Below are 13597 nucleotides of genomic sequence, written 5' to 3' on the forward strand. Positions count from 1 at the left end.
ATTCTACCCGTGAGGAGAACGATGGAATAGCTACGGCCTACGGCTCGTGGCGAGATTTCGATTCTCGCCGAACGTCCAAGGCCAGCGACCGACCCATCGGCATACAATGTAAACAGTCGTAGATGAGATAAGGGGGGAGACTCCGTGGCCCGTGCGCTGTGTCCGTGCACTCACGCAATCAACGGGAACCGTGTATGTATATGCGATGCACAAGAGAGACATTCGATTTCGTAGGAACCAACTTGAGCCTCGACAATTGCACAAATGCAGTTTTCACTGGTATAGAACTCACGGGTAGACTTCCCTACAGGGTGGTCTGGTCCGTATAAACACCAATAAACACATTCTAATTGAAAGAATTAGAATTTTAGAAAGTGTGCGATTGTGACAGACGCCGATGAAAACACACAAGATGGCTGCACAAGTCACATTTTGTCAAATATCTCACGATTTAATGGTTTTCTCGTCAAACGCAGACCAGACCACCCTGTACACTACTATCACACTATCATGGAAATTCGTTTGAGTCATTTTATCACTTCTGGAAGGCACAAGTTGGTTCTTACGATTTGATGCGTCCAGACGCAGAAGTAAACAGTGGTATAGTTCAAGGATTCTCCGCTAGAGGCGTTTATGGTATTTGTCAGTCACTTTGTCCTGCGTTACCACGAGCATCAATAAAACAGAGGGAGTCGGTAAATGTAACCTCGCAACACGTGGTAGATCGTATCGATTGTTTTGTTACGCTGTTGCCACACGGCAATTCTGCCCGTCAGGAGAACGATGGAACATCTACGGCCTACGGCTCGTGGCGAGATTTCGATTCTCGCCGAACGTAGGAAAAAAATGGCGCGAGGGAAAGAAATCCGAGAATTAAACAATACGTACTAATGTGTGCAAGGATGAACCTTCTATTCGTACTTGCAATGATGCTTATTTGTTTAATTAATGAAATTACATACGAGATACTTGACATGATATTCTCGAGAAACAAATTGTAAAAATGGCACAATATATATTCCGGGTATTCCACATACGAAAAACATGGAATACTATACAAATCTCTTGTTGGAAATGATATTTATTTATTTTTTATTGACATAATTGACGCAGGTGTTATATACTTACACAAATATTTCATAAAAGAGACACAAAAGGAACACAATTAATCGCATACGCTCTGTCAATCTTTCATTCGTCGCCCAGCGGAGATAGATTTTGTACTAACAACTGATTGCTGTCGCATGCGTACTTAGCGTATCATCTTCGCTGCGTCTGCACCTGTTCCAGTACGTATTTTGTTTTAAAAATTGGACCACACGAGTTGAGTTTTTTTGAAAAGCTAGAAGGATTAACTTTTAGATGACATGTTTTCGTTATTTCGAAAACATTACAATTGTTGGAATAGCAAAGAAAATAGTAAAAATATTAAGAAGTTCTGTTTTCATTTTTTTTCTGATCCTATAGTGAAAATTTAACAAATACCTCTTATACACTTAATTAAGATACATACACGCTGAAAATTGCAGGGTATAAGTTACAAACTATTAAAAGTGGTTAGACTTACAAGTTAGAGTTACAAATAAGTTACAAAACTAAAAAACTCGTACTTTCGACTTATAAACCTGAAGATTTTTTACTACTTCGGTGCTCGTAGCTTCTTTGCTTTGACCGACGAATTTTGTTATGACTGGGCCCGATAATGGTGGCCTGACCTAGGTCACTCTGAAAGTCACCATCGGGTGTCGATCGAAAACGAAGAGACAAGAATACTGTTTCGTTGAACGTCGACTAGAATGGTCATAAAACCAGCTTTCGATTTCACTATTGTTATTAAGCAGTATTATTGATATATATACATAGATAGTAATGATATACTTAGTCATGGTAATAAGGAAACTGTAACATCGCAGCTTCGCTTTTCTTTTTCTTAGATATATAAGTCTACAAGAGGCATATTTCAAATGTTCATTATAGGCTAAGATAAAAAAGTTGAAAAAAGTGTCTGTTACTATTTTTGTGCGTGTTTTGTCAAACATTTCCCTGTACATTGTGAAACAACTAATTACAATTAAATCATTAAAACTTAATTATCTAGACTAATCTTTAACTTCGCATAAACATTCAAATCATTTTCTGGATAACTAGCTGACGTACCCGCTTTCGCGCGGGCTGTTTCATATTGCAAATCATATTTTAGTTCGTATATACAGACTAGACTGTAATATACCGTGAATAAATAAGCAGCATAGAATTTTGGATAGTGCAATATGAATCACATCGATTTGCGGCTTTTTAAACTTTTTTGTCTGCCTCAGCTCATCGTTAGCTAAAGAACATTGTCGCTTGACTGTTCCTTCGACTAACTTTGGCCAGCAGGAATAAATGGGCTGTTGAGCGCCGGGCGAGAGGCCAGCGACTGACGATCGAAATACAATGTAAACAGAAAAGGAATGAAACGCATGAATGCAAATTTAATCTTTTATAGTTTTCAGTATACATTCATTAAAGTGTCACGAATGAACTGAGGAGATTCTGTCGGTGGAAATGAGTCCAAATACGACATCATTCGGATTATTTTCAATAATATATCATTTTCATCCGCAACATTACGTATGAGTAACAATTGTCCAATTACACTCGAATTTGGACGCATTTTAATCGGGAGAATTTCTTCAATTCATTCATGACATTTTCATTAAAATATATTGCAAATTGTAAAAGTTTAAATTTTTATTCGTGCGTCATTCCTTATCTCATCTACGACTGTTTACATTGTATGCCGATGGGTCGGTCGCTGGCCTTGGACGTTCGGCGAGAATCGAAATCTCGCCACGAGCCGTAGGCCGTAGCTATTCCATCGTTCTCCTCACGGGTAGAATTGCATGCGGGACATGAGGCAACAGCGTCAGAAACACGATACTTTCCGGCAACACTGTCTTCGCGTAGGAAATACACAAACCCAGCTTGATGGTAACGTGGAACAAAATTTATTTGTGGGTACTGACGCTAGATGTATTATCAAGCCGTCCCAAATATCGATTTTGTGTTTCCGCTGGCGTCCGATTGTTTACATCAGCGCTTCGATCGATTCGGAGTTGGCCCCAAAGGAGTCTCCCCCTTATAGTCAATAGTAGAGTCAATATTAGAATATTAAGATAATTTAGTTCTAAGCTGAAGAACGAAGACAACTACAACTGACGAGGGAACTTTGTTTTTTATAGGTTTAGGCTCAAGAAAGAAGTCTTCCACCGAGGGATTTTAGTACCGATAGTATTACATAGTTAAGATTTAAGTTATTTATAAAGTTTATTGTAAAAGATGGGTAGATGTAGAACTTGTGATTCCATCTACCTGCCTTGGGCCTCCACTCGCAGCAACCTCCTCGTGGTGAGGCCTGGGCAATCGGTATTATCATCGGTAAAGTACTGTAAACTGATGACAATATCGAGCTAATGGCTGCGAACTTCGAATCTATCTCATAAAACCACGTTCTATATTACATCGAACTAGGATTATTTTAGAAATCGATATGAGATTCAAAGTGTAAAAATGTCTAGTACTTTGAATGTTTTAGAAAAGTATTCGAGATAAAGATGTATGGAACTACTGAAAATTACGTTAGATTCCTTTCCCTTATTCTGTAAATTCTTTGATTGGAATATGAATGCTGCTGGAAGTATGAACATTTTCACAGGACAATGATATAAATGGAACTTTAAAACTTTTTTAAGTGTTACAGTGATATTTCGTTATATGTTCCATAATGTCAATAATATTGATTTCCCCTCAACATCCATAATTATTACAAATGTCAATATAACGAAATATCTTTTATGCGATATTTGTGGTGTAATAAAAATCTGTCTTTCGATTACGTTTTTGATACGTATTACGCACTTATATGTAATAATATAGAATAAAAATATACTGTTAGTCTGATATTTGAAAATATACATACGTTCGTTGTCATTGTTAAACTGTTGTAATAACAATGGAATAATAAAATAATTGACTCAAATGTACATAATAATACATATACATATTCATAAAAACAATATTAAACGCAATAACTTTTTTGTACGCGAAAAAAGACGAATAGGTCCGTCGGGACTGGAACCCAAGACTCGTTTCTACATAATACGTCTACTCTAAAAACCAAATAAGACCATAACTGCGAAATGACGAATTTCGGTCTTGTTTGCGCATATTCCTCTCGGTTACCTTAGTTACCAACGTCTTACACAATTGAGCATCCTTATGCCTCGTGTAGCATCATACATCGAGTGACTGTGAAGTACAAACGTGCCAATTCATAAGTATTCATATCTTGAGAAATACTTCATTATGTCCCCCGGTGTATGACAAATTCTATCGCCCATGTTACAGAGAGACCTCTGGTGCTCATCCCAGCTGCGCGAAGCAGTTATGGTCTTATTTGGTTTTTAGAGTACTTTACAGCGAACGGACGGAAGAGAATCCGTTCACGACCATGGTCCCTTCGATGATTTTTCGACGTACCGAACACTCATGATCTGACAACATTACGTACTTTAGACTCGACAACACTGTAGAAGTTGGACTAGTTGAGCTCGAATGGATTTAACGTAGTTCACAAATTCGCTGTTCTCATAACGTAGAGGGCAGCAGAAAATCCCTGACTTTTTACATTATCGGTATTTCAGAACATGAGACACGAAGTCCCATAAGATGATAGGTCTATCCTACACCTAGTCGGTGATAGAAGTTTATGGAGTATATAGAGATCAGTGGTACCACCGCTATGGCATGACAAGATGGCTGAAAGTCATTTAGAGAATGATGAAGTGATGATACCCCTTCCGTTTTTCTGCGTGCCCTCCCAGAACTAGGCGCTGTCCTTCAGGTCCATGCAGGTCCATGGTAACGCCGTACAAAATTAAAAGGTTGTTATTTATCTCAGTGGAAATGAAATTGCTGAAAATATAATGTGAATACTACTATTGATCTAGTACGTAAATAGGTATAGTGTACATTTTGACATGACTGTAAATCGTAAGGAAACGCACTATGTAAATTTTACATGTGCCACTAGTTCTCTGTAAAGTAATAATCATCAGATGGCGCTGTAATTTGAACATTACTTGAATGCACAGGAGGCAGAGGAGTTTCCAAGTGTTTCCAAGCTTTGGTGCGATCGGTAGCAAAATGGCAGCGAGCGACTCTATCACAGACGACAGCCTTTATCCGATTGCAGTTTTGATCGACGAACTAAAAAACGAAGATGTACAGGTAATTCGAAAAGTGCTCGAACCCAATATTTTTTTATTGCTAGTCAATCGACTTATTGTAGCGCTTACAGCCACCGGAGAAAACACTGTGTCAAGGCGGCTAGAGCAGTTACATACAATTGAACAAAGTATTCTGTTAGTCTCCTGTCACTTTACTATTAATGGTCTGCTTTTAATATTAATGCATCAAACGTTTCTAACTGATAACTCGTATAATGGTTATCTCGTTGAAAGCTCCAGGTATACAAACTCTGTGGTCAACGAAATATATTTTAATGCTTGGAAGGAAGAGAGTATTAATGACACTAATTCAATTAATTCCTGAAGATTGATGTGTACTTTCATCAGAATCTCTTTTATTACAGTTACGGCTGAACTCTATAAAAAAATTATCTACAATTGCTCTTGCTTTGGGTATTGAACGAACACGTACTGAATTGATACCATTTTTAACGGAGTCTATGTATGATGAAGATGAAGTGCTTCTAGGATTGGCAGAACAGCTTGGACAGTTTACTCCTCTTGTAGGAGGTCCATTATATGTTCACTGTTTATTGGTATGTATCATTTAAATAACACTATAAAATGTCTATATATGTTTTATATTTAGTTTTTAAACTATGCTTCTAATTAATCATGATATTTTATTAGTAATAACATTTTTAAAAGCTTCAAGCAAAGACTATATTTCATGAACTGTATGACTACTTTATAAGTACTAAAATAATTATAACATTATTCTGCAATGAAGAAGTTTTCTTTTTAATTATATGACACATGCAAAGAGTATATCACATGTTTTTTATTGATTCTCATCATTCCATATTTTTACTCTTTATGTCTATAAGTTTAAAGTAATAAAAATTAACTGACTGTCGAATCATGATATATAAATATTTTATTATGTTAATGTTAGATTTACATATATTTCTACTACACATATAAACATTTAATATTGTTACTTAACTTATTAAACCGTTCTTTAATATTAATGAATAGGTTTCAATAAGAAATTTCTTTTTGTTTAGAAACCTTTAGAAACTTTGGCAACAGTCGAAGAAACAGTAGTTCGAGATAAAGCAGTAGAATCTTTAAGAACAATTGCTGCTGAGCACAGCCCAACGGACTTAGAAGAGCACTTTGTTCCTTTGATACATCGCTTAGCCACAGGAGATTGGTTTACATCAAGAACATCAGCATGTGGCTTGTTCAGCGTTTGTTACTCACGAGTCAGTCCATCAGAAAAGGGTAAAAAAAAATTGATTTTTGAGAAATATAGAAATCAAGTGTTATGCGTTTGTACATTTATATTTTTTGTCCTTACAGCATGTTTACGAAACCATTTTCGTAACTTATGTCAAGATGATACACCAATGGCACGTCGATCTGCTGCTTCAAACTTAGGAGAATTTGCAAAAGTTATGGAAATAGAATATGTGAAAGCAGATTTAATTCCGATGTTTGTCATTCTGGCACAAGACGAACAAGTACGACAATATCAAACCTATTTCTACCACTGTTATAAAATTCATAAGATATGTATAATTTTTTGTTAAATTCCATAGGACTCAGTGCGTCTCTTAGCTGTTGAAGCATGCGTTAGTATTGCAGCTTTGTTACCACAAGAAGATGTAGAACAATTAGTAATGCCCACACTTCGACAGTGTGCAACTGATCAGTCATGGCGTGTACGTTATATGGTGGCTGATAAATTCACTGATGTAAATGTCTTAATATTTCCTTTTTAAATGTCCAGTTGAAACATACATACTAATTGTTTGTTTAACCTTACTTTCTATATGTTTTAGCTGCAGAAAGCTGTTGGCCCAGAAATTACGAAAGCAGATCTTGTACCAGCATTTCAAGTACTGTTAAAAGATATAGAGGCTGAAGTAAGAGCTGCAGCAGCTGATAAAGTTCGTGACTTCTGTCAAAACCTCGACAAATTCAATCAGGAATCGATCATTATGACAAATATATTACCAATAGTTAAAGAACTTGTATCGGATCCGAATCAACATGTAAAATCAGCTCTAGCAAGTGTAATAATGGGTCTTAGCCCAATACTTGGAAAACACAAGTAAGTGAAATTGATACTCATACAAAATTTAGAAACGTAATATAAATCAGTAGATAGTAATAACACAAAAAATTTTTATTTACAGTACAATCGAACATCTACTACCCCTATTCTTGTCACAACTCAGAGATGAATATTCAGAAGTGCGTTTAAATATTATCAGTAATTTAGAATGCGTCAACGAAGTTATTGGCATACAACAACTTTCACAGTCACTTTTGCCAGCTATTGTAGAATTAGCAGAAGATTCAAAATGGCGAGTGCGATTAGCCATTATAGAGTGCGTATTTTTAATAATTCATTATATACAGTCATAAATTCCTTATTCTAAATACTAAATATTAAAAATTATCTAGGTACATGCCATTGCTAGCTGGGCAGCTTGGAGTTGAATTTTTTAACGATAAATTAAATTCTTTGTGTATGACTTGGTTGGTGGATCATGTATATGCTATCAGGGAAGCAGCTACGTTAAATTTGAAAAAATTGGTAGAAAAATTCGGCCCTGACTGGGCACAAAACACAGTCATACCAAAAGTTTTAGCAATGTCAAGGGATCAAAATTATCTTCACAGAATGACAAGTGTGTGGTCAAGAAATAACAACAAACGTAATGCTTCCAACTGTATTAGAAATGGCCACAGACAATGTTGCTAATGTCCGATTTAATGTTGCTAAAACTCTTCAAAAAATCGGACCTTATCTTGAGCCTTGTGCTGTGCAAGCTCAAGTAAAACCTGTACTTGTTATGCTCAATACTGACAGCGACGTCGATGTGAAATACTTTGCTTCAGAAGCAATTGCAGGCATCGCAGGTAAAATGTTTAATTCTAGGAGCAAATTGTAAGCTTAATTTGATTAAAGTAGAAAATAGTTTACCTACTGTCTCCAGAATATGTACCTAGTTACTCTTCTGGGTTTTAACTCTAACAGGACTGTTTCCAAACGGAAAACTGTAATTTTGATTTTGTTAAATATTTTGAAATTACAGATGTTATACAATCTCTACTATGTTTCAGCGTAGGTTGAGAAAAAAAAGAATTGCATTTAAAATTTATCCATCAGTATCCAACTTCAACGTGAAGAAGTAACCTGCCGAAATATTTACACTTACACATGGCAACAGGTAACATTAATGCACAGTCAGAGCAGATCTAATGTCAAGAAATATATAACTTTAAATTAGTAGTTCATATTAAATTATATTTTAAGTTCTGTTATATCTGTATATCTATGATTATATTACTCATTAAATATTCACTTTAGCTGGTAAAATGTATTTCTTATACATACCTATTTAAATAATTATCGAAAAAATTAAATAAAAATAAAAGCTACCTTGGAATCATGCCTACAAAGTCAAACGTTTCATTATAATCTGCTCTTCTACATACACAGATCAAAACTTTTATTCGTCTTTTATTAATCAGTATTTTAATTTGATATATATATATATATATATATAATAATCAATACTACACTTTTGTTTTAGCATCTTTATTTGTCAACTTAGTTGGATATCATACAATTCTTATTATCACAGCTTATTACTATTTGCTTTCCTTTCTACATGTACATGCACATGGCTGATGTTGATACACATTTATACGTATGTAAATTGAAACTAGTTTTATCATGTTATACAATAGTAATAGTTTTGAGTTCTTTAGCATAGAGAATGAAAATAATGGTAGTAACTCTTCCAATTAGAGATTTCAAACTTTAAAAGGTGTATTACATCACATTTAGATGTATATGCAATATCACAAACCTTTGTTACAATTTAAATACATACTTTACAGCCCATACATAATTCTTCAGAAGAATTATTATATTTTCGAATATAAATTTCTTAACATCAGCCAATTTCATAATAAAAAAATAAAGTTACAATGAAAATGATATTTTATTGCATCGTATAATTCTATTTCAACATTTTACAACTTTATGTTAAGCAAATTTTATATTATTTTTGTTAGTCTTTTCTAATATAGAATAACTAATCATTGACATTTTGTAAACTACAAATTTATATATCAGTAGTCGTTAATGGAACTACCATATAAATGATAGCTATAAGTTAGCAACTGTAACAGTCAGATATTAAAGTTGAGATGCTTTTGTTCTCCTACAAAAAAAAATGCAGCAGAAAATATTTGTTAGCATGATAATATTATATAACATACTTCCTTCTAAAAAAGGAAATATTTGTATCACTCCTCGGTTCTATAATACTATGTACACATTCTACAAAACTAAGTATCATATGAAATACGAGTATTTTCAAATATAAAATTCGTATACCGTAAAAACAATTCGTACCAACTACTTATTAAAAAGCATGACATAAACAAATTGTTCATTAAATACATATGTAATATTATTCACAATCTTTTTGATCTACAACAATAAACGTAATACAAATTTTATGTAACCATATACAACGGCTACGTGCAAATATGTTTTATAGTACTCAAAATAATTGTATGTATATTAAAATTGAAATTTATAATTTAAGATACGTCTTCATGTACAATTGTATACATGCAGCACTGCGGTTATTGTATTTACATCTTAAATGAAAAAGAAAGTATTTTATATTTACGAGAATATGGTAGTTTCAAAAACGATACAGATCTATGCACTTGTTACTTTTGAACGTTTGCAACATTCTCTTCTTTAACATTGCATTATTCTCATTTTTCAAATTGTGGATATTCCTAGTATAATTCGTAAATACTAATTCTAATATTACACATTTGTCATCGCGGAAACACATTATCCCAAAATTATTTTTGTGAAAATCTTTTGTTGTACAATTTCAATAATTTTGTACAAGGTACAAAATAACATTAACATCAAATGTCCAATATTAAATTCGTATAACCCTGAAATTACACTCACAAAATTATCACGTTATTGATATTGATAAAATAAATAAAAATTGTCCTATTCCTTAGTAGTATAAATTTGTATACTGACAAATGTTTTACCGTTAGTAATAAACATTAAAAACATAGATATAACTTTGCTACTAAGGACGCAAATACAATTAAAATTTCTTAAATTTACGGTAACTTGTTAACAGACTAGTTGAAAAATGTACGAAGGTTCGAAAATTTGGCAATCGTTTTTCTCTTCAAAACGGTAGTAAATTAACACACAATACATTTTTCACAATTCATCAAGAGACCGTCAAGAGTAGTAACTACAAGTTATATAGAGAATCGTAGAAAAATGTTCTGTGTATAATATACACACTTTTGCAAATTATCCATTTCTACTTAACATTTTAAGGATTTTGTTCTACATTTTTCCGTAAATTATCCTTATAAGTAAAACGAAAGTGGACAAGTACTTTTTATATCGTGGCTGTTTCAGACTTTGCCAGATCCACACAAACCGTGTGACTGATGGTAGAAACGTGTGCAGTTCCGTTACTATCGGTACTAATAATATTTAAAGATGAAATTTTGGCACGTTGATATGCCACTACCGTGTTCAAACTTAAAAACCTACAAATAAGTTTTTCAGTGAACGTTGTTCCCATACGAAAGTGTTGAATAGTTAAGTTAATCACTATTTCATAACTTACCTTATACAAACGTACATCACCAGCAATGCAGTACCGGCTGCAAACATTCTAATAATAGGACCTTCAACTAATTGAATGAGCGTCCAGGCAGCAGCTGATGATCCACACATTGTTGTGACAATGGCTATAGTTTGCAAACAGTGTCGGGAAGTTATACTGTTTTGCCAATCCAACCTGCTTGCATGTTCAACATTATACTGCGTACCGCACACTTTGCACGTCAAGCTATCAGCATTTACAGAACTCTAGAATGTATAAAGGTACAAATACATACTCATAAAAAATTACGAAATATAAAATTGAAACAATATCTTACCTCAACCAACCATCGACGTAAACAGTTGTGATGAACTGCACTTACATCACCTCTACACTGACAAGGTTGTATTAGTGGGCCAGCATCCTGTCTGTCACTATCATAACAAATCCAACAATCCTTACTACTAATTGATGTTCCATCTAAACATAATGCAGCATCCTGTTCTCCACTTTTGTCTTGTAATTCAATTTCCTTTACGTACTTCGACTGATCTAATCGTTTCAATATGCGCTTTGGATTCAATATCCATAGCTGTTCTGGACTAAAGTAGTAAGAAACAAGTATATTAATAATTCAAATAAATTATTACATAATGGAAATTCCATTAAAAATTTGATTACAAGAAAACTGACCTAAAACAATTCCATAACACGCATGGAAACCACAATACTACTCCAACTTCGATAACACGGAATTACTTTGTCTTCCAAAATTCGCTAAGTGTCTCACTACATAAAAATCCAACTATAATAAAAAGCATAAAAGCTTGCGATAATAATCCAACACGAGACTGATGTAACTGAGAAATATTTATCTGTTGTTGCACTTCCAACGATTGCGATGTACTAGGAATGGGATCAAACAATTTTGCTGTAACTTGTTCTTCAGGGTTAACTTTTAAATCAGAAACTGTGCGTTTGTTCACAACTGTACTTCCTTGATAGTCGTTCAGAAATCCACCACGAATCTAAACAAAACAAAGATTTTTTTATTTGTTGATCATAAGAAACATATGTAATATGTTCCTAAATTGAACTACCTTAAAAAAGACTTCCACTCCGTAAATTAAGAAAAAGATCACAACAATAAACAGAAGTACTGCATAACACCCATTAAAGATATGTGTGTAGAAGCTCTGAAAAAGGTAAGTTTAAGTATATATTTCTATTAATGATAATAAAATCGAAGTACTTGAATACAGAGAAAAATTTTAATACTAAATAAATCATTATACTTCTGTTTAATTTACCTGATGCTCCTGTGAATACAATTGAGCTGTAATGAATTCTGCTAAGAGCAGAGAATATGTTAATACATTAAACACTGCAAAACCCATAAACGATTTTGAAAGAAACTGTGGCTTATCCCATGACATATCTCGTAAGTGAAATACTTCAGCCCAGAAACAAACAATTAACGAGGATCCACTTAAAACAAGTGGATAATATGCAGACAGTAAACTTCTAGACCATCCTTCCTTGAATGCATTCTGTTGAAATATCAAAATATTACAGAGTAACAGTTTGTAGAATTATTAACAAAATTTGATAATGCTGTATTTACCGGAGATGTAAAATATGCTCCTCGAATTAATGATGCCAAAAACACAATAAAGTATAAGACTTTCTGTGTAGTAACTCTACATGCTCTAAGAAAAGATGGGGCTTTCATTTTTTGCCATTCAGCAACAATACACATAATAAGTTGTATTAGACAAACAAATGCCAACATGAAGAATATAGTTGCGAATGCAATGTAATAACTTAAATTTGGAACGTGACATTCCAATCCATCAAACTGAATCTAAAAATAAATGTAAAACTTACATGTAAAAGTGAAATAAGCACAATAAGAATTGTGTTATAATTATTATAAAGATTACCTCACATAAGCAAGTACCATTGTGACATTCACCATGTCCAGAACAATTTTCATTGCCACATGTGTCGTTCCAAGCCATCATCCCAAATTTGACCAATAAAGACAATGGATTTTGTGTACTTAAAGCAATCACTTGTTCCATGATTGCTATATATGAAGCTGACTGTTTTTAGACGGCCGCAAATAAAATCTATAAAATATAAAAAATGTTAAAATACATAACACATGTTATAAAAGATGATTCACAAGATTGTGGCACATCTACATGTATTAATTATAAACCATTACAATATTGTGTATGACAGTAATTAATAAAAGAAACAAAAGTGTACACATGTTTATATTTTAGATAAAATTTTTAAATTATTTATAATTGAATATGTACATATATCTTTAGATACACTATAAAATATTTTGGAAGAAAACACAGAAATAAAACAAAATTAAGCACAATATTAATGTAATCTTAAAACAATTAGTGCAGTAAATATAGAACACAAGAAATATGAAAGAAATAGTTATCACTACGTACCAAAAAATTAATTCATAAATACTATTTACAAACAATATCATAAGATTGAATGCAGTACAGTAAAAACACAAATATGACGATAATGAAAGAATAACTTCGATGCTTTTCGAACTCACTATTAAACCGTATAATTTGACGTCAACACTTTTTATTCTTTATTAATGCAAGTCAATGCAAGTATAATGAGACAGTCCAAATG

At 33.3% G+C, this 13597-nt stretch overlaps 2 protein-coding genes across 2 annotated transcripts; one reads left to right on the forward strand and one right to left on the reverse strand.

Annotated features, from left to right (window-relative positions):
• Nucleotides 1-4841: 4841 nt before the first annotated feature.
• Nucleotides 4842-8614, forward strand: LOC107190288 (serine/threonine-protein phosphatase 2A 65 kDa regulatory subunit A alpha isoform-like). The gene is given in 11 exon segments (XM_015579077.1): nt 4842-4925; nt 5136-5271; nt 5636-5827; nt 6299-6518; nt 6597-6757; nt 6836-6991; nt 7079-7350; nt 7436-7630; nt 7707-7931; nt 7933-8165; nt 8370-8614. Coding segments are annotated over 11 exon segments (1821 nt in total). The 5' UTR covers nt 4842-4899; the 3' UTR covers nt 8375-8614.
• A 2097-nt stretch (nt 8615-10711) lies between these two features.
• On the reverse strand, nt 10712-13017 carry LOC107190292. Its single transcript, XM_015579081.1, is given in 8 exon segments — nt 10712-10865; nt 10946-11190; nt 11262-11526; nt 11618-11952; nt 12025-12120; nt 12235-12474; nt 12549-12788; nt 12868-13017. Coding segments are annotated over 8 exon segments (1716 nt in total). The 5' UTR covers nt 13009-13017.
• Between the last annotated feature and the right edge of the window lie 580 nt (nt 13018-13597).

The sequence above is a fragment of the Dufourea novaeangliae genome, unplaced genomic scaffold, assembly GCF_001272555.1.
Source record: "Dufourea novaeangliae isolate 0120121106 unplaced genomic scaffold, ASM127255v1 scaffold186, whole genome shotgun sequence".
Lineage (NCBI taxonomy): Eukaryota > Metazoa > Arthropoda > Insecta > Hymenoptera > Halictidae > Dufourea > Dufourea novaeangliae.